This window comes from Erpetoichthys calabaricus, chromosome 7 (assembly GCF_900747795.2).
Source record: "Erpetoichthys calabaricus chromosome 7, fErpCal1.3, whole genome shotgun sequence".
Taxonomy (NCBI): Eukaryota; Metazoa; Chordata; class Cladistia; order Polypteriformes; family Polypteridae; genus Erpetoichthys; species Erpetoichthys calabaricus.
Window position 1 is genome coordinate 170,492,643 of NC_041400.2, and position 23,002 is coordinate 170,515,644.

Here is a 23,002-nt window from a genome sequence, read left to right on the forward strand (position 1 = left end):
CATGGATCTTCACTGTGAACACTTATTGGGCATCAATATTAAGAGATGGGCAGTAGGTGCTTAGTGATGCACTAGAAATCTATAATAAAAAATACAAATACTAACTTTTAAAAGCATTTTCTTGTGTACTATATAGTACAAATATGTTTTTGTTAGGAGTTGAGGAGAGGTAGGTTAGGTCTACACACATATGCTACCTGATAGCATAAACAGTGGTATCAGGTGATGGAAAAAAATGGAAACAAAGATTAACTTTCTGTTGTTTAATGTTAAAATATACAAGAAATCTGTAACAAAATACAAACTGGAGTGCCTGGAGTTGTATAGGGTAAATAATATATTGTTATTTGGAATAAATACATTTCATGTGTGTTCCGTGTCTACAACAATCTGGATAAATGTAGGATGACAGGAAATGCTGCACACATAACTAAAACAGAAACTTCATCCATGTTACAGAAAAAAATAATAAAATGTATAATGTGTTAAGACTGAAGTTCAAATATCAAATACTTTCACAAAAGGTATAATAAAATAAGTGCGCCTTTATTCAAGAATATAACCAAAGAAAAAGAAATTATTCAATTTGCATGTTACTGTCAATATGTAAAAACCGAAGCCCATTTTTTAATTGCATTGGTGGGTTAGAGGTAAGAATGGCTGCATCCAAATGAAGAGGTTGCAGGTTCGAGCCAGGTCTTCTCCACATTTTCCATTTAAAGAGTAGTATGTTGCTATTATTACAATTATATTATAAAAACATACATTTCACCTGAGTCTGTAACACCCATAGTAAATTTCTGCTACTTGTAAAAGTTAGTGTTTTATTTATTTAGTTTTATTCTCTCAGTCACGTTCACATGGTACAACAAACTTGCCTCTCCCTCTCGGAGTTGATGGCGTTAATCACCATTATTTTCACAAGAGCAGCAATGACCACAGTTGGTGCTGTGGTTGAGGCCTGGTCAGAACTATTTGTTGTACCGGTAATCAAACATACGGTGGCCGCTATGAGACTATCACACGGCATTTGTGCTTTGACAACAAAGACACCTGTGCAGACCATGTGGAAAATGACAGATTTGCATGTGCATGTGCAACACTACTCCTTATTTAGGAAAAGATCCCAGTCGTATCATGGGAGAAAGACTTTCAAAAACTGTGGTCATAAAACAGTTTCTGGACAAAGTCAGAAACATAAAAACACACAACGTCTTCACTGGCTAATAAACTGCTGCAATGCAACACAACTCTGCTTGGCACCATAAAGTAGGACGGGAACTTCCACCTGCAGCTAAAGTCACTTCAGTATTTGTGCAATTCTCCACGCTAGTATTTAGATCTGGCAGTGCCATGCTGAAGGTGTATGCGCCCAAAAAGAAGAAGACTGTCTGCATTCCCAGTACCATGCACCCATAAGGCAGAGATTGAACAAGATCGAAAATAAAAACAATGTTAAAATAATTGGATTTTCTTGCATGGATGTGTGTGTGCGTGCATGAGAGAGGCAGAGACAGATTTGATATCTTTCAAGTGATGACTGGAATATAAAAATAAACACTTTTGCAAAGGTATAACAAAGCAAGTGTGCTTTTATTCAAGAATAAAACTGAATAAAAAAATTCAAGTAACAAGATACCAAGAAGACATGATTTACCCGCATTTGTGTGTCTGCTTATATCTCTTCAATGATGTCTTTTACAAGTATCAAAACTTTACACGGCTTTTACTAACACAAAGCAAATGTATGTTTTATTATATAACTACACAAAGAGCCCATTTCGACAACGTAAGATGAAACGGGCATGAGTTTGTGTCAGCAGTGTATGAAGAACAAATGATAAGTAACGAAGAAGTTGTTTTGTAATGATTGTAGTCCACTTTACTCATTACTGTACAGGCTTGTACTGTTAGTTGATGAATTTTCCAGGCCTATAGTATAATACTGAATGATGAATGTTCCAGTACAATATGGAATAGTAATAAGTATAAGCACCACAAACCTGATATAGGTGTATTGAATGAATGCGTAATTGAATCGACGTGCGCAGAAGACGACTGCGCATTCGGCTTCGGACAGAAGTTGAGTGAGTGAGTGAGTGAGGAGGCAGGCGAATTATGTATTAAGATAGTAATAATAGCAGCTCACTACTTATAATGGTAAATGTGGGGAAGACCCAGGATTGAACCTGCAACCTCTTGATTTACAGGCAGCCATTCCTACCTCTACACCAACCATGCAATTTATATTTGGGCTTTGGTTTTTACATATTCACAGCAACATGAAAATTGAATAATTTCTGTTTTTTCGGTTATATTCTTGAATAAAGGCGCACTTGTTTTGTTATATCTTATGTGAAAGTGTTTATTTGATATTTGGACTTCAGTCTTCACACATCACACATTTCACATCAACATTTTATTAATTTTTAGTATAACATGAAAAACATTCCTGTTTTAATTATGTAAAATGCCTCACATTTCCTGTCATCCTACATTTACCTAGATCGTTGTAGAGATGGAACGACAGACAGACAGACACTTTATTCATCCCAAGGGGAAATTCACATACTCCAGCAGCAGCATACTGATACAAAAAACAATATTAAAGATTGATAACAATGCAGGTAAAAACAGACAATAACTTTGTATAATGTTAACGTTTACCCCCCTGGGTGGAACTGAAGAGTCGCATAGTTTGGGGGAGGAATGATCTTCTCAGTCTGTCAGTGGAGCAGGACAGTGACAGCAGTCTGTCGCTGAAGCTGCTCTTCTGTCTGGAGATGACACTGTTTAGTGGATGCAGTGGATTCTTCAGAATTGATAGGAGCCTGCTAAGTGCCCATCGCTCTACCACAGATTTCAAGCTGTCCAGCTCCATGCCAACAATAGAGCCTGCCTTCCTCACCAGTTTGTCCAGGCGTGAGGCGTCCTTCTTCTTAATGCTGCCTCCTCAGCACACCACCGCGTAGAAGAGGGCGCTCACCACAACCGTCTGATAGAACATCTGCAGCATCTTATTGCAGATGTTGAAGGACGCCAGCCTTCTAAGGAAGTATAACTGGCTCTGTCCTTTCTTACACAGAGCATCAGTATTGGCAGTCCAGTCTAATTTATCATCCAGCTGCACTCCCAGGTATTTATAGGTCTGCACCATCTGCACACAGTCACCTCTGACGATCACGGGGTCCATGAGGAGTCTGAGCCTCGTAAAATCCACCACCAGCTCCTTGGTTTTGCTGGTGTTCAGTTGTAGGTGGTTTGAGTCGCACCATTTAACAAAGTCCTTGATTAGGTCCCTATACTCCTCCTCCTGCCCACTCCTGATGCAGCCCACGATAGCAGTGTCGTCAGCGAACTTTTGCACGTGGCAGGACTCCGATGTATATAGGCTGAACAGGACCGGAGAAAGTACAGTCCCCTGTGGCGCTCCTGTGTTGCTGACCACAATGTCAGACATGCAGTTCCCAAGACACACATACTGAGGTCTGTCTTTAAGATAGTCCACGATCCATGCCACCAGGTATGAATCTACTCCCATCTCTGTCAGCTTGTCCCTAAGGAGCAGAGGTTGGATTGTGTTGAAGGCGCTAGAGAAGTCCAGAAACATAATTCTTACAGCACCACTGCCTCTGTCCCAGTGGGAGAGGGATCGGTGTAGCATATAGATGATGGCATCCTGCGCTCCCACCTTCTCCTGATATGCAAACTGCAGAGGGTCGAGGGCGTGTTGAACCTGTGGCCTCAGGTGGTGAAGCAGCAGCCTCTCTATGGTCTTCATCACATGTGACGTCAGAGCAACAGGCCAGAAGTCATTCAGCTCACTAGGACGTGATACCTTTGGGACTGGGGTGATGCAAGATGTTTTCCAAAGCCTCAGGACTCTCCCCTGTTCCAGGCTCAGGTTGAAGATGCACTGTAGAGGACCCCCCAGCTCCGATGCACAGACCTACAGCAGTCGTGGCGATACTCCATCTGGACCCGCTGCTTTGCTGGTACGAAGTCTCCTCAGCTCTCTGCTCACCTGCGCTGTTGTAATTGTGGGTGGGGATGTCTCTCCTATGCTGGTATCAGCAGAAGGATGTGTGGAGGGTGCAGCACTCCGAGGTGAGAGTGAGAGTGGGTTAGGGTGGTCAAACCTGTTAAAGAAGTTGTTCATTTGGTTTGCTCTCTTCATGTCTCTCTTGATGGTGGCACCCCGCTTCGAGCTGCAGCTAGTGATGATCTTCATCCCATCCCACACTTCCTTCATGCTGTTATTCTGCAACTTCTGCTCCAGCTTTCTCCTGTACTGCTCCTTCGCCACCCTGAGCTGGACTCGGAGTTCCTTCTGCACGCACTTGAGCTCATGCTGATCACCACCTTTAAAAGTCCTTTTCTTCTGGTTCAGAAGGCCCTTGATGTCACTTGTAATCCATGGCTTGTTGTTAGCATAGCAGCGTACAGTTTTTACTGGAACTACAATGACCATACAGAAGTTGATGTAGTCAGTAGTGCAGTCAACAACCTCCTCAATGTTCTCACTATGTGATCCCTGCAGGATATCCCAGTCTGTAGTTCCAAAGCAATCTCTCAGAGCCTTCTCTGCCTCCGGGGACCACTTCCTGAATGAGCGTGTGGTTGTAGGTAGGACCCTCACTCTTGATTTGTAGTGAGGCTGAAGCAGAACCAGGTTATGATCTGCTTTCCCAAGCGCAGGCAGTGGAGTGGCGCTGTATGCGTCTTTAATGTTTGCATACAGTAAATCAATAGTCTTATTTCCCAGAGTGTTACAGTCCACATACTGGGAGAAGGCAGGTAATGTTTTGTCCAGTGTCACATGGTTAAAGTCTCCAGCGATTAGCACAAGTGCCTCAGGGTGCTGCGTTTGTAACTTAGCAACAGCAGAATGGATGATGTCACTCGCTGTCTCCACGTCCGCCCAAGGAGGATGTAAACAATAACAACAATGACGTGTCCAAACTCTCTGGGCAAGTAATAGGGATGCAAACTTACGGCCAACAGTTCAATGTCCCTGCAGCAAGTGGAGACTTTGACGTTAACATGTCCAGAGTTACACCACCGTGTATTAACATAGAAAGCGAGTCTTCCTCCTTTGTGCTTCCCGCAGGTACTTGCATCTCTGTCCGCTCTAACTGTGCTAAACCCGGGTAGCTCTACGTTAGCATCTGGGATGGTGGTAGTTAGCCAGTTCGTCGATCTTATTTGATAGTGAGTTCACATTTCCCATGATCACAGAAGGCACTGAAGGCTTAAAACGCCACTTTCTCGCAAGCCGCTTCATTTTTAGCTTAGTACCGGCTCTGCTGCCACAATACCACCTTCTTACCTCGCCGGGTAAATAGGGAACCACACCGGCACTGGCATTTGTTCTCAGCGCTCTAAGTTGAGTACTTGAATAGACGAGTTTCAGCGTGTAAAAATTCATGTCCACGTTGTAAAAGTTAAGTGTGTCCAGGGAACGAATCCACATAAAATAAAGTGATGGGAGTGATCAATAAAAAAGAGAAAAATAAAAGTAGAAAAATAAAGTCGTACACGGAGCTGCTGAAAAGGCTGCCACTCTCGGCGGCGCCAGAGTATGTATGTATGTATTCCAAATAACAATATATGATTTATCCTATACAACTCCAGGTACCTCACACCCAAATAAACAGACTTGAGCTGGGAGAACTTCAGCTGTGTTGGTGGGAGATAGGATAGCAGGCAGCTTGCTGCTTGTGCTGAATGACACATTTGCAAAACAAAGATGCTGATGAAGAGGTTTGAAGGAATTTAAGGTAGCCCAGCATTACAACTTATTTCGTAGACTTCAGGGATTCTAGTGTTAAAAGCATTTTCATATGTACAAATACAGGTAAAATTCTGTCACAACGAATATCTTAACAATGAAATTTTCATTACAACGAAGGATTTTTATGGTCCCGACAATTTCCCCATATAACAGAGTCTATAGAAATCTTGTTACTACGAAATACATTCAACAGAAACTTTCATTACAACAAAGTGCCCAAAAGACCTTGAAATGCCTGAATGAATCATCCACAGAGCAGTTAGTTCTGTGGTCACAGCTCAGTTGTGCACAATTTTTTTTTTCTTTCTTCAAACTTTCCTCGTACTGTTTTTTTTTTTTTGCTGTGTTTGTTTTCTGTGATTTTCAGTGATGCCTTCTGTTTACTGCTCGTCAACATTTCAACATGGAATTTAACTCATTGTCACCCTCTTGTAGAAATGGCAGATATGAAAAAATGACAACAGTTCACATTAGAAGAAAAAAAAAAATTTTGCGTTGCCAGTGAATTCGGAATTTCAAGAAACATTCCTATTAGTGCGCCACTCATTCAAGAAAAAGCAAAGTCACTGTTATGAGGTTTCTAAACTCTCTTGGGACCTCCCCCAACGGGACGACAGGCTAAAGACTGTGGAAGACTGTTTATCCGTTACCAGGGCAAAAGCAGGCTAACAGCGCTGCTGCAGATCGCCGTCAAAGCAACTCCAAAAACAATCTCGATAGGTGATGCAAGGAACATTGTAAATGCAGGAAACAGTATTATTGGCCCCTAACCTAGCCACAACCCTGCCTGACTGCTGTGTCTGTGTATAGAAAGTTGGTAGATCCTGGTACAATAAATAACTGTGCTGTTCCTGTTCCATAATGAATAAAGCTGGCTTTGCTAAAGTACTGAGACTCAACCTCCTGTTTTGGGGTGCAAGACAGGGACTTATAGCACAACCAAGAATTTTTAGGATTTGCTTCTGTGGCACTTCACTGCAGCACTGTAAGCCTGCTGTTGCCCTGCTCCGGCAACAGACAAACAATCTTCCACAGACCCGGCAATCACGCTTTGGGATGCACTTCAGTGTGTCGTCCCGTTGGGTGGGGATCGTGGGGTCCGGGGGGGTGGGGTTGGGGGTGCGGGGTTTAGGGGATGCCAAAAGAGTGCTTCCACATTTAGAAAATGTCCGCGTTGAATTCCTCCCCACCCAACTGCATGGCAATGCTTCAGCTATTGTATTTGGGCATCATTCGCACCCTGAAAGTGTATTATCGCAAGGAAATGCTGAGAAAAATTCTCCATCAGCCTAACAGGAGAAGATTAAAACTAACATGAAAGAAGCTATGGAAATGATTGCAAACACCTGGACGCAAGTTAAAGAAAGCACTATAGCGACAAATATAGAATCTCATTACTTACAAAATTTTCATTACAACAAAATATTTTTTAGGTCCCTGGCACTTTTACCTGTAGCTGTATATGTACTTGTTTTCTATAGAAACTGAGGGTTGGGGTTGCATTGTGTTCATTGGGTGCCTATGCTAACTCTGCTGAACTTACAAACAAAGTGGACTTACAAATGTGCTCTCGGAAAGGAATTCATTTGTATGTTAGGGGACTTACTCTAATACTTTTCACTATGAAGATGCAGGCGACATGCCAAGGAGGTTATCTGAGATAATCACATAATACTTGAACAAAGGACCACGCTGCAAAGAGAAAGAGTGCACTTCAACATAAGAAGAATCCTTCATTAGAACCCTGAGCATTAATAACAGCAACAACTCCACACAACATGGGACATCATCTTTAAAGACCTGGTATAAAAAAAATCTTCATCTGTACCAAGATAAATTGGATCTCTAAATAACTAGCAAACAGCCAGTCTCTTCTATGTTATATGATTATCTGTCTATTCTGTTTACATCCTGTCATTTATATCAATAAATGTATGCAATTATCATATTTCCTTCTCTTTCTTAAAATGAGTATGCTTCGGTTAGCTTGATATAGGGCTAATGGCTGGAGACCGCCTCTTACAACAGAGAAAGGTAAGGTAAATAAAGTAGGTGCCTTAACAAATTATTAATTAATTACTGGCAGTGCCAAAGGCAAGACAGATAATTAATTAACCAAGTTAAATCACTTTCCATTCTTACACATGACTGAGACTCTGATTATGCATCACCAATGTCCAGACCCACTCCATTACACAGGCAGTAGATGTACTTGGTATGACTGCAAAGATGATTGGGTGTTAGTTCTTGCATTGTACATTGAAAAACCATCCGAGACTCAGTCTTCATTGTTGTTTGTAAAATAGAAGTACTAAGAGATTTTCTTCTGTTATACACAGATTTCCATCAGGAAGATTTAAATAATATTTGTAAAGTATGTATAGTATTTACAAAAGGGAAAAACTAACATGTCTGTTTGTTTCTAATCAGATGAAATGCATAAGACAATTAAAATTCATTACACAAGAACTCCAGTAGCTGTTTGGCTACCACAACAAATCTTGTAAAGCAAGAATTATGAATAAAGCATGTAAATTTGAAAGACATTACAACAACATGAAGTAAAGATCTAGAAAGACTAGGGCTGATGATCTTACTGTTGAAAGTTTGAGAGGGATACTTGTCATTACATCTAGAGGTGTAAAAAACACAGTTAATACAAAATTTAAGTTTCAGTCTATCCAGTGCCTAACTTAACCCAAAAAATTAATCAATAGCCTTAGATTATTTTAACTTACGAGTACAACATCAATATATTGCTTAAAATGAATTTCATAAACTATGACGGTCATTTATATCAAGATCAACAGATTAAGTCTTTTTCCTTCAATGAAATTTGAACAACACCTAACATGCTTAATCATGTTTAATCAGCAGAAACATGAATAGTATTGAAGGGTATTGTTATTCAAAAAAAGAAGTGTATTCTTTATTTTATCTAGAGTTTTTTTTTCCCATTCACCAAGCTGTAGGATATTGATTTGGCCTTAATTTGATACCAGATACCTCTAATCAACTAAATAAAAACACAAATGAAAGAGGTAGGTTTGTATATATGTGTTTGATACTACAGTATACTATTTGAAATATATCAAACAAATAGAGGGCAGAAGTTGTTTATATTTGCATTAAGAGATAACCAGATCTACAATGAGCCTTCTATTTTACAAATAGAAACATTATAATTCTTACTTTAAGGTGATTTTTTGTGTTTGAATTAGTTCATAAATCAGCTTTATAACTTCACTAAATTATTATTGTAAAAACACTGGGGAGTGAAGAAAAAAAATAATAATAAAGATGCAGTGTCTTTTTTCTTTAATCTATCACAAAAAATAAAAAGCAAAAAAAGACATATCATGAAAAATCATTTCTTAATGATTCTGATGATATAGAGGCTCACATAATTGCCTTTATATACAGTGTAAAGTTAGGCAAATTGCTACCTCCTCAGAAATGAATTGATTTACAAAGAAGAAGTGTAGTTCAGTTGGGTACTGCACAATGGACGTGGCTTAGTCCCATGAGTATTCATTTACTATCATAGAAACCAGTGCTTTGAAAGTAAAGCATAATTGCAGGGAACTGTAGGAAAATGAAAACAACACAAATACAAATTATTTCAATTTGACTTTTAAGAAATCTATTCATTTTAACAAATTAAACAGGGACACTATGGTGAGAATTTGAAGCTCCCTTCTGTCTCACCTCAGTATATCAGACAGGAAAGGATGAAGGACAATTTGAGCTAGTTATGCTAGAAACAGGGGGGATATGTTTTAGCCACATGAAATGAAATGTTCAAGAAAGTAAAAGATGGATTCTATTTTCACTTATTAGGAAGTGAACTAAGGGAAAGTTAAAGTCTCAGACACAGAAAATATCTTATTCCACCTCCCTGAGATTTCAATTGAAGATATAGTTTGTGAGTACACTTAGAAAGGCAAATACTTGGCAACTGTAAACATTTTGTACCTGCACACCAGAGTGGGCAGGCACTTATAGCAAAACAGAAAAAGAAAAGTGACAGTTAATCTTAACCTTAATACAATTTGTAGAAGATGTCCAATAATTTAAGGTGGTCAAAAATTTTAAAAGTGTTTTGAAAATACAGTTTGGGAGATTTACAAGAGATGTCTTATACAACTAAATTGAATTTCCAGTTTCATCAAGCCAGTGTAACAGCCAGAAACAGAAGTAAATATGATAGTAACTATTATTTGCTTTTTGATTTTTTTTGTAATAAAAATCCACCATAAAACAAATATGGATTTGGTTTTATATCAGGTTCATAATGAAAAAAATGTCAATAGTATACAATATATTTTTAAAAATCTTAATGAAAGGTGAATTTATTAACCAAATTTTGCAGTCTTAACTTTTCTTATGCCCAATGTTATCTTACCAAATCGGCACTACACACCTCAAGAGTGACTACACAGGCTACTGCCCTTTTCTAGACAGCTTTGGCTTTAATAAGAATATCTAATCATTAGTGATTAATTTTATCCTTTTTAGGACATCAGACTTTTTCTCACTAAATGAGCTACCCACAAAATGAACTAATCACCCGAACAGACTTCCTAAACATACAGCATACTGTTAGTGGAAGTATAATATAACTCTGCCTCTCAAACAGTGCATTTTTTTTTTTTTACATTTTGTTAAACATTTCTATTTGTATCTTATTAATCTTAAACTATTTTACTAAACACCATATTATATAAGATTATATTATTCATCAATACATTTACTTTCTGAAACACTTATTCAATTACAGCATTGTAGAAATAATAGACAATGAACACTTAAAACAGAAATAGAAAAGCAAACGTACTTACATCAATTGCTATCGATGTGCTAGATAAAGACAAACCCTCCAAATCCATAATAAGGGTGGGTGACAGAACTGCTGGCTTAGGCATTACTATTGGTGAAGAAGAAGGAGGAGGTGCAACTAAAAGTAAACAATAAAAAGAGAACATTGTTATGAATAATCAAATAGAAATTAACTTTTTTCCAAACTATTTATAATTTAAACCCCAAATAAACACACAACAAAACAAATGGGATATTATTTCTAAAATATAAAATTTTAAACTTTAAACTATTCATCCAACCACTTCCTTTGCCAACTACTTTAGTGCAAGATAATGAGAATGCACATTTCAAATTTCTCCTTCTGTAAATTCAGTACTCACGTTTGAATCTGAAATCTGTATTTTTTATAAAATGAGCTTAGCTATATTTCTAACCGTAAAGAATAATGATTGTTCTGACATAAACACAAAAAAACAAATACCAATATATGAACTGTGCAATACATTTCAGTGTTTAGCAATAAAATACAAAATAAGATGCCAACAAATGAAGCTAGGAGTGAGGTAAAGGCAACTACAGTTTGTTTGTCCATCTCCACTTTAAACCCATCTGGGAGTACATCAAACACAGCCGTAAATGGGTTGGGAGTAATTGTGACACCAAGGCTGTCTGAAAGCCATTCAAAGATTTTTGTCCAAAATTATGTTAATTTGTTACACAACCAAAACATGTGTAACAGTGAGGCTGGACCTCGATTACAACGCTCACAGGTTGAATCTTTGCCTGGATGCATTTGACAATTTTAAATGAGATCAGATATGCTCAATAAAAGATTTTAATTTGTATGACTGAATGCTTTGTGCATATTGAGCTAGAGTGTATTCTATGCATGGTTGACGTCTACTCCTTTTCTAAAATATTAAGTGAAAAGTCTTTTCCTCAGCATATTCTGGCATCTTTGAAAGGAAGGGACTTTAAAAATTTTTTATATATTGCAGAGATGCTATCTGAGTCTTGAAGAATGATCAATATTTCTTCTGAAACAGAAATTGGTGGGAGATGAGAAAAATTAGGCAGGTTCAGTTTAGCAAAATTTCTGATTTGAAAGTAGTGGAAAAATTGTGTTGATGAGAAGTTAAATTTGAAGCTTAATTGTTCAAATGATGCAAAGATGTTATCTGTGTACAAACTCTCAAGTGTTTTAAACACAGCCATTTTCCAAACATTAAATACTTGAGGTATGTATGAGAGGGTAGAAAAAGGTGGTTGTCATGAAGAGGTGCAACAGATTAAAGCTTCTCTGTCTTAAAAGTGCTTCCTACATTGGTTCCATATTCTGATTATTAATGTATTGATGATAATTTGTATTTACTGGGGCACACAGCAGAGAAAAAAAGGAAATATAACAATATTTGAAATCTATTGCAGACCAGGCTTGGGTATATTCATTGATTTGTGCCAATGACCAGGTTTTTATGGCCTGTATATTTGCCACCGAGTAATAAAATTTAAAGTTAGGTAGTGCCATGCCCCCTTCAGCTTTAGGTCCTTGTTGAGTTGCCCTTTGGATGCATGAATGTTTCAAATTCCAAATAAATGAGGTTATGATTGAATCTAATTTCTTAAACAAAGATTTGTTAATATATATGGGGATGCTTTGAAGCATAAAAGGTTGGGAAGGATGTTAAACTTGACAGTGTTGATTCTCCCTGCTAATGTGAGATGGAGGGTAGACCATCTATTTACATCTTGTTTAATTTTTTAACAGACAGCAAAATTCAGTTGAAAAAGAGTTTTTAAATTACTCCTAGGTATTTAAACTGCTAAGAGAAATGGGAAGGTATCTAATCTAATATTGTGTACTAGAGAGTTCACTGGAAAAAACACACTTTTATTCAGACTGATTTGGAGTCCAGGTGTCTTTTGAGAATCTGCTAGTGCTTTTAGGACTGCTGGCATGGGATTTTATGGGTCGGATATATACAGTACTATATCATCGCCATATAGTGATATTTTCTGTTCAAGTCCATCTTTGATAATCCCCTTTGTTTCTGATAAGTTTCTAAAGTAAACAGCCAATGGCTCAATGAAGATTGCAAATAACAATGGTGATAGGGGACATTCTTGTCGAGTACCACATTCTAGTGTGATATAATCTGAAATAATGTTGTTAATACTAACTGATGCTTCTGGACTAGTGTACAGTAGCTTGATCCATGCACATGTTTGGGCAGACCCCAGATTTGGGCAATGTGGTGAATAGGTGGTTTCACAGTGTAGGTCATCTTCCTTGATCCCTTTTCTATAATGGGGAGCCTCTTCAACCAGACACCGTCAATAACATAACCGGATGAGCTGAGCCAATGAGGACAAAACACACCTAGCAAGAGGGTGGTGAAAAGGGCAAGTGCTTTTATATATAATAATAAAATAAAAAATCAAACACAAACAAATGTTAAAAAAAGAGGTCTAATGATATTACTGAAGGAAGCACTTTCTCAGTCCTTAAAGCTACAACTTTGAAGAGTATCTTAAAGTCATTATTCAGGAGTGAGACCTGCACATTGTAGTAAGTCCTTATTTTTCTTAGGAAAGATGGTAATTAATGCATGGCAATGATTTTGGGGTAGAATTTTGCTGTCTCTAGCTTCTATAAATGTTGCTAATAATAGTGGAGCTAACTTATTTTAATTTTTTTTTTTTTTTTTTTTTAATTTTACTGGGTACCTAACATGGCCCGTTAGTTGCTTAACCACTTTGAAGTGAGTTTATAGCGTCTAGTCATTCTGAGAGTGTCAGATGTTTATTTAGTTCCACTGCAGTAAGAGTATCTAGCTGTGGTACCTGTAATGAATCAAAAACAATAAATTGTGTCTTATCTTCTTTAAACTAAGTAGAATATAAGGTCTTACAGTACTCTCTACATGTCTAGGTTATATTTTTATGGTCAATAATTTTATCTCCGTCTGTGTTGGCAATCATCGTTGCAGACTTCCTGCTTGCGGATTTGTTGAGCTAAGATCTTATTAGTCTTCTCTCCGTGTTTTTAATCATGATATTGTGATTTAAAGTCAAGCTGTTCAGTTTCTTTAGTTGTCAAGAGGTTAAATTCTGATTGCAAAACCTGTTTTTTCCTATAAAGTGTCTCATTTGGAGACCTGGCATATTCTAGATCTATTCCGGTAATTTTGCAGATTAACTCATACACCTTCTTGGTTGGTCTGCAGTATTAGAGGTTATCACCGCTGTAGCTGAAGACCTATTCAGATCTGGCTTTAAAACATAATTCAAGTCTCCAGCCATTCTAATTTTATGAGTGTTCACATTAGGGATATATGCAAATACATTTTGGATTAAATCTTTATCATCTATGTTAGGTGCATAAATATGTATCAAAATCACATTACTATTAAATAATTTGCCCATCACTCTGAAATATCGCTCTTCAGGATCAGATATTACATATGATATTACAAATAGTAATGTGTATGAAGATTCCAACACCTAGTTTTCTTTGTATAGCTGGAATGAAAAATTTGGCCAATCCCACTCTCTTTGCAACCAAAACAAGTCTTTACTTATTAAGTGAGTCAGCTCAGTGAGGTAGGGTGGAGCAAGCCCATTTAAGGACTTAAAAACAAATAAAAGAATCTTAAAATGAACTCTAAACTGAACAGGCAGCCAGTGCAGTGATGATAACACAGGTGTAATGTGCTCAATTTTTCGCGTGCCAGTTAAAAGGCGTGCAGCAGCATCATTGCAATCTTTCTCTCCCCCCAAACTCCCAATCCCACCCCATTAAAGAGAGAGAACACATCCAGAACAAAAACTCCTCAGCAGCAGTGTGAAAAGGGTTAAAATTTAAATATCTTATGAAAGTACACTCCAAATACAAAAAAACCTGGGATATAATTTTAAACAGTGCCAATACAATAAACCTAGGGAATGATGTTAAACACTTCCCATAAAGAATGAGAAAATGTATGATAGTACATTCCCGATACAATAAACAAAGGGTATGATGGTGGAGTTGGGGGATAGACACACTAAATAGCTGGTTACTTTGTGGTTGGCAAAAACGTACATATATTCAATGGAAGAATTTGTTTGTTTAAACCAAAAAAAAAAAAAAGTGTCCGAAAAGGAAACAGAATATATTGTAACAGCAAATGTCACAATACAAATGGACCAAGTTGTAAGTAGAATCTTCTTTGCCTTGTCACAACACGGCATGACTCATGATCATGTTTCAGAAGGATGTCAGCTCTTTTTCTTCTTCACCCGGAGAGCTAAAAATGTAAAACTGACCTTCAATAACCACTTTCAGCTTCCAGGGAAAAAAAAGCTATATCTGATTTCAGCTCTGTGTAGGTGCTGTTTAATGCTGTAGAATGCAGCGCGTTCAGCAGCTGTTGAAGCACAGAAATCTGTGAAAGTACGAATGCAGTTATTTTCAAATATAATCTCTTTCAATCTGAGAAAAGACATCAAGTTTTCTTTAACCTGTAGTTTATTGAAATGGACAACCGGGCTTCCTAGTTTTGAGGCATTCAATACACATATATAGTAGGCTGCAGAGATCTCGGTGTCCTATTTTATCCTGGAATCTACAAATTCTCCTTGCCCACCTTGTTCACAGTTTCACTCTCGGATAGCATCAGGTCCTGGCAGATCTGTTCCCTCACCCAACTATTCCAGGTCATCCTCTGGTAGGCCACACTGTGAACCTGAGGCCGGTTTACATTTTGATGGAACTTTAGCTGCCTTATCCATTTACTTTACTTTCTGAGCCCTTTGTTTACTGCTCATGCTTATTTATACTTGCATATAATGTAAATGTAGGATACCTCAGGATGCTAACTTAGTTCAATTCTAGAGATACATCTCTCACAATGGACGAGACCATCAATCAAACAAAGTGATACAGCGCTCAAGTACAGTACACCCCCAAAATTCGCAGGGGTTACGTTCCTAGAGCACCGGAGAATTGTGAAAAACCGCAAATTATGGATGTGGTTAAAAAAAAATGCCTATTTTTATAGTTTAAACCCTAAATATGCCCCCAAAACACTTTAATTTCATTTCAACTTCAGTTTAATACATTACCTAAAAAAAAGAATGTAAAATTAAACCCATATACTGTACAGTACTGTACTGATGTGTCACCCGCAGTGCTAGGATGTAAAATACCGATGTTACCGCTATACAGTATGTACTGTAATTCATGCAAGCGCGTTTTCATTGCCAGAAGACTTAGAAGGTGCAGGGCGTTTTGGTGGCATCTTGGGGCTTTAATTCCTTAAACTGCCACATACTTGGGGGTTAATGCATCCCTAGATGTCAAATACTTTTTTGCTGCACTTTTTAAGGAAACGTCACAATTCACAAAGAAAAAGTGACATTTTAATGGAACACATTTTTTTCATGCAAAGAGCATCACAATTACTGCAACACTGATCATTTTACACACTGCTAATGAACTGTAAAAACTATTCAAAAAACTACTAGAACAATATGTACAAGGTGCAACTGACGCCAATGATGAAATTCAGTAAATCACCGAGCCAACTACGCTTGAACTGGCTGCACGCAAGCACACAGAGGTAAACGCTGATACTTGCAGGCTAGTCTAGTGCAGCGGCTGAATCCCAGAGACATTGAGGCTGTAGTGCTGCAGGGGCCGGCAGTGGTCATGAGCTGGCTGCTCAACGAATGTACTGCACTCACTGATCAGCTCCGGCGTGCTGGTAAATTGCACTGGGATCCGACAAGAGCCAGTTGCAGCATTCAATGAATGTACGTAGCCAAATATACTCAGCTCCTACGTGCTGGCAAATGGCACTGGGAAATGACTATAGCCGGTTGCGGCAGTTTAAGGATTAAGAAGAACAAAATGGAAAACACGAGAACCCTCAGCTGGAGATTCGTCACAGGGCAGCAGTCAATCAGCAGCAAGAAGAAATGAATAACGCTGTAGCTGTCCGGTGCCGCCAAGATTCACACCGTTGAGAGAACAGGGATTTATTTATTTTTATGGTAGAGATTCCAGGGACGCACCCAGCCTTGACCAGACCCGCACGCACTCACAAACAGAGACAAAAACAAAGCAAACCGGTAATCAAACAGCAAATACGATACCACCCCTGTTCCCCTTACGGCTATTATACATGATATACTGTACAACAAAGCACCAACAAAACATACACAGTAAAGTCCATGAAAAACGTCAACGGATGAAAAGTAATGATGAAAACAGATATTCCAGTGATCCGCATGTTGAATGGGAATGTAAACATAGTTCTACCGCTAGTTTCTGAAATGGTGAAGACGAGTGGATGGGTTCAGGAGCGCTCCTTTCTTCGCAGGATGAATCCACTTATAATCCTCAAGTACACAGGCAGATGGCAGACAATCCAGACCCCAACCATGAAACGATCCAGGACAAAATGAATAAGTACAGGTAACCCAACAGAAGGCAGGCACAGAGAGAGGAACTTGAAACACAAAATACAAAAACTTTTTTTTTCTTTTGGTCATTGGCCCCCTTTTTAAAAGCTGCACTGACATCCTTTGACCCCAATAGCCCCTGTACCCTTAGCAGAAGACCAATCAGAGCCACAGCAGGGACTGCTGGGAGTTACAGTTTCAAATTCTAGTAGAGTACAATGCTGTTGGATTGGCTACTTTCACCATCCCAAGCCGCGTTTTCCTCAATGGTTGCTTCCTGTTCTCTCTACAGTGCAGTATTGCCACGAAAAAAGCCATAAAAAAAACAATTATCAGTTAGGTTCTCAGGAAACATCCGCAAACCCTGAACCGCGTCTTTGCGGGGGTTCTACTGTACTGGTACTGTCCACAGAATGATCACTCACTTCCCTCTTACTTTCTTTGTTTGTAACCCCAGGCAATAAGAGTGAAAGAAAAGGCAGGAGAAATAGCTACACCTAGAACAGCGGAGAGGAGCGGAACAAGTGCCAAGCTCTTCCAAAGAGTGCCTGGAAGCCAAGCTTCACTATTCACAACAGGAAGACAGTCAAAAAAATGAGATGGACAGAAACTGCTTTGTCATCTTCCATTTTGACAATGTGTAGATAAAGTGTAGATACTGGGTGTTAATTAAATGGGATATTTAATGCAATACTATTATTAAGGAACAGATATACACTGAGCAAACTGGAGGACTTTCCAAATAAGTAAGTGCAGCTGGTACGATTACAAGTCACATGTCCTCCAGTAAAGTCTAATTTGGAAAGACACGGAATCCATGCTGCAGTTGTCAGCTGAGGTTAAGCCTAAGACCAATGTACCAATTCTGACCTGAGGTGTTTAGCACAAAGGGTATACATATAGTGCTCAAACAACCATAGAGGTTGCCTACAGGGGTAATGTCAAGAACTCTCCCCGGTTTAATGAGAACACTCAACCTCTTAAATTTGAGTGTTGAAAACTGGAGCGCAGATGGAGAACAACAAAGCTGCAGGTCTTTCAAATTGCATGGATACAGAAAAAAAACAGATGCAATAACTAATGTTTAGAACAGTGGCTAATCTAAAAAATGGGAATTTAGATTTACAGTGCAAAATACCAACAGGCATTAGCAGTACATACTTTATGAACTTCTTTGATGAGAAAATTAAAAATATAAGATCCCAGATCTCAGCATCACAGTACTGAATTTGACACATATTAGCCTGGCATACCTAGTCTCGCTTTGCATTCAACCCTTTAGAAATTTTAATCCTGTAACAGAGCTGGAAGTCTTAACTTTAATTTCTAAAAATGAAACCTACTACTTGTTCCCTAGATCCAGTGTCAACGAAACTAGCAAAAAGTGCAATGGATGTTCTTGCAGTACCTATTCTTAACATTAATAGTTCATTATTGAATGGCACAGTACCTGATGCACTAAAAGTGTCAATCACCAAACCATTACTTAAAAAGTCAGACCTAGACCCTCACACAACTTAATAATTATAGACCCATATCAAATTTACCCTTTCTCTCTAAAATACTTTAAAAAGTAGTCGCCAATCAGCTTCAGTCACACCTTACGAATCACAACTTTTTTGAGAAATTCCACTCTGGCTTCCGCACTTGTACAGAAACGGTGCTAATGTGTGTTGTAAACGACATTCTGATATGTTCTAATGAAGGAAACTCCACTGTAATTATGTTGTTCAACTGAAGCACAGCGTTTGACACCATTGACCATTCTATTTTACTGCAAGGGCTGGAAAATGATGTTGGGCTTACAGGCACTGTCCTTGCCTGGTTTAGTTCTTATTTATCAAACTGATTCCAGTACGTACAGAAATGTGCTGACAACACTCCATCATTATACACAGAAGAGAGATATGGTGTCCCGCAAGGCTCAGTACTGGGACCTTTACTGTTTTCACTTTACATGCTTCCACTGGGATCTATCATTAGAAAATATAATGTTCATTTTCACTCATATGCAGATGACACCCAGTTGTACCTTTCTTTTAGACTAAATGAAATTTCTCCAATGCTATCTTTAATTAATTGTGTTGATGAATTAAAAGAGTGGATGGATGAGAACTACTTGTTTTGCCTGCTTAAGGAAAAGTTATCAGGTAGAGGGGTCCTTTCATCAGACTGGCTGGCCCAGCACTGACTCAGCTGTGGAATGGCTAATACATGGAGGCAGCCTGATGGTCGAGGTCTTCAGGACTCTGAACAAATCTGAATCCTATTATGTGATATCATCTACTTCTGAATTTTGCTCTGTACTTGTAATATTACTATTGTAGTATTATATTGTATTTATGATTACTTGTATTCTGTTCTGTGTATTGTATTGACCCCCGTTTTTGATACCCACTGCACACCCAACCTACCTGGAAAGAGGTCTCTCTTTGAATGGCCTTTCCCAATCTTTCTTCCAATTTTTTTCCCTTCCAGGATTTTTTCTAGAAGTTCCTTGTCATCTTTTTAGTGAGTCAAGGTTAGGGGGCTGTCAAAAGATACGGCCTGTTAAAGCCCTTTGCAGCACTCTTTGTGTGATTTTGGACTATACAAAAATAAATTGTATCGTATTGTTTGCATAGCAATATTGTTGTATAGGAAGACACATTTGGTGCACCTGTTGGTGGTGCCAGTCTGTACTGGTAAAGACTGATGTTAGTTAAGCGAGAAAAGCACAAAAGACAACAGTGTCAACTCCATTGTAAATATTGGTGTACGTCTTTCTCTGCTTATGTTTGACTTGGGCAACTTATGTGCTCTATGTGAGGCTTTGTTCACTCTAAGGCTAACATACTTACGCAAGGCAATAACAACCACAAAACTGGAAGAAATCATACAAGACTACATTAAACAAAACAGATTTTGCTTTTTCAATATTTCTTGCAAGTTCATTTGTAATTTTATTTCTTCTATTTAAAAAGTTCCTAACTGGCACAATGAGTACAAAATACATGTCTATATTGTATTTTTAGTTGTTTCTATGGTTGTATTTTTGATGTTGTTTGGTAATTCTCAGTGGATTAAACCTCTCACTGTCTAACAATTAGTTTATGTATAATTGTAAGGATGTGATCATTTATTGCATACTACAAGCCATTTTGTTTCTGTCCAACCAAGACAACAACAAGGGAAAAGTAAACCTTTAAATAGGCTGATGTGGAAGCCAATCTCAATCACCATTTTTCAACAAAAGTAGGTAAATATACATTTAAGAACCAGCAAAATGGATTAAGAAATAAGAGTTACCTAGAATAAATTCCTGTAAAGTAGGCATTTTAACAAATGCATGATCAAATGAAATGAAAAAAAAATTACACATCAATAAAACATTATCTACACAGTGATCTAAGCAAAAACATTAGGAAAATGTTGTAAAGTGTATATACTTCACCAAAAATGCTTCTTGGAATGATAGGGTACTTAATCTTTTATTGCTACATCCAATAAATTACTTCCACAAAAATCAAAACAATACTTTAAGTAACAATTAAAAAAAAACACTTATTTGAAAAAAATATATAGCCTTTTTAAAAATTCTTTAACACTTACAGTCATCTAGGTCAAGCAGAGAAATCTCAGGTTTCTTAATTAATTCTTTAACTTCCTTCATCTGTAAACAAAAAAAGAATGATTAGAATAATTTTAATCAAATCATATAGTATTAAATATTGTGTTTAATATTATTGCCACCATTGCATTTTAGTTATATCATGTAATGTAATATATATATCTTCAGAAATAATTGTAAATGTACCAACCTGTGATCAACTTAAACACCAAAATAGATCCGATTAACCATAGATGATATACCGTGAACAAGTCTAATGTGCCTGTGACACATCAATGGCCACCAGCAACCCCCAAGGTGGCTGAGAAACACTGGTTTACGTCTATGTGACTGGGTTGGGGGGAACCTTGTCCACAGCAGACCACTGCACTCAGTGCTGCCACCGAAGGTAATGTCCCCAACCCCATCACCCTGCATCAGAAGAAGCTGGTATGAAAATGAATGTATGTACTTAGTTTACTCCAAATGTGAAATGCATGAAAAAAGCAAATAAAAACAAAATAAAATTACTGAGGGGCAACTGCAACTGAAGGCAAGAAAGAATGTGTGAATTCCAGCTCAAAAGCTCCAATCTAATATAAAAAAAGTCATGTAACATTTAGTGGTAAACAGAAATTATTACAAGGATTGGTATTCCAGTTTATTTTTTTTAAAGAAATCCCTAAAGCACAATTTTTTTGTGTTTTATTTAATTGATATTGGTGTAAAGAAAAATTTTTAAACCATATAAATGCTTCCATTTTTTGAAGGATTGGAGTGTTGCACTTACTGTTCTTCAGTCATTAAAAGCTCCTTTGTTTCACAATAGCCATTTATTTTTGTGCATGTAATACCAAAAACTTAGCACATAAGGGTTTAACTTTTCCTTCTAGTCAAACTTCATGACTGCATTTGCAGATTCTATTGCTTGAGTATGTCAGATTATACAACTAGAAATCACAAGGTATGGCCCATTATGAGACTTAGTGACAACTTTAGACCAGAGTTTCACATTTTCAAAGTATCATGAGCTTATCCCATTTTCTGACAGCCAATAACACTGCCTGACAAAGCTGATGTTATACAAATGCATTTCGGGCATGGCAAATTGAGCTGCAATATCTGCTATTTTTTTTCTTTTTTACATTCTGCCTGTGGTACAAAAAACACAAGGCATCAGACAGATGAGCCCCTCTTCTGTTTGTGAGGACCACAACACCAGATTTCCTTATTTCTCCTAGCTGCATCATATGCCGTGGTTCTCAACTTGTGTGTACAGAGCCCACCTTTAGAGCATAACAGAAAATTAAATGTGTTTTATTCTGTTGGGGTGAGTCACAGACTGGTTGCACTGAATCCCTATGCAAGTCAAAACTTTAGAGCAAGGGAAAGTGCCTCCAAAAGTCTATAACTTAAAATCACTGGAAAAGTCACGTAATGTGCCAGGGCCTTTTACTCTTTCTAAAACATTTAGTCCCTTCAGTCCTGTGTCAATAACTGGATCTTTTCAGTGACAGTTGTACTAACAATTTTGCTATATGTCATACTTTCCATGCAACTTTAGCACTTTTAGGGACAATGAAATCAAAATATTAACATATATTTCATATGATCTATAATTGCTTAAAGAAAATCCTTTCAATGTCTGTACTGCACACAGTATAATAAATAACATCCATTTTGTTTTTAATTATTAATACACACAGTCTTAAATGGAATGTAATGAATCCCGACCTCTGATCTCACCTGCTCCATCCAGTCTCCAAACATTTACATGCAAATGTTTCTTTTAAGTCGTTGACACAAAAAGCAAACTTTGACTTTCACTTGATTTGCCACATACATGCATAATTCAGAATTCAGTTAAGGTCCACATACAGTGATTTACTTGCTGCTGCATCTCTGCTAATTCATGCAATTTAGTTATCTTTAAATGTAACTAACTTGCTCGTTATGTGTTCATAAAAATGATTTACATAGGCTTATCAGAGGCCACACCACTGATTTCAATTTGGTATATGTCAATTTTGATATTTCCTGTTGATTCAGAAAATGAACCTTATACTTTAAATTATTATTTTATTTTTAGATATAGTAATTGCCTATAAAATTTTCAAACAGATTTTTTGCATGAAAATTAAAAGGCTTTTTAAGTAGAAGAATATAAATATGATCTGTAAACAAAACAGTACATAGTGTTTAAAAATAATTTAAAGCAGTGTTGAAAGGCAGAAAAGTTTATGTTAAATCTTTTAGAAAACAAGTACTGCACTTAATTGACAATTACGGTGTCATTATACCGCCGTCTGTGGGTTTGTTTCTTTCGAGATTTATGATTGTAATTTCTCTCA

The 23,002-nt window shown here is 37.6% G+C and overlaps 1 protein-coding gene across 2 annotated transcripts in view; it reads right to left on the reverse strand.

Annotated features, from left to right (window-relative positions):
* ap3b1a (adaptor related protein complex 3 subunit beta 1a) overlaps positions 1 to 23,002 on the reverse strand; it is a 318,566-nt gene that overhangs the window by 122,123 nt on the left and 173,441 nt on the right. For both annotated transcript variants that reach the window (XM_028805706.2, XM_028805707.2), the window contains exons 21-22: positions 20,654 to 20,714; positions 10,636 to 10,751 (exon numbers count right to left, since the gene is read on the reverse strand). In XM_028805706.2, the coding sequence (XP_028661539.1) occupies positions 10,636 to 10,751; positions 20,654 to 20,714 (177 nt within the window). The remainder of the gene's footprint in view (positions 1 to 10,635; positions 10,752 to 20,653; positions 20,715 to 23,002) is intronic.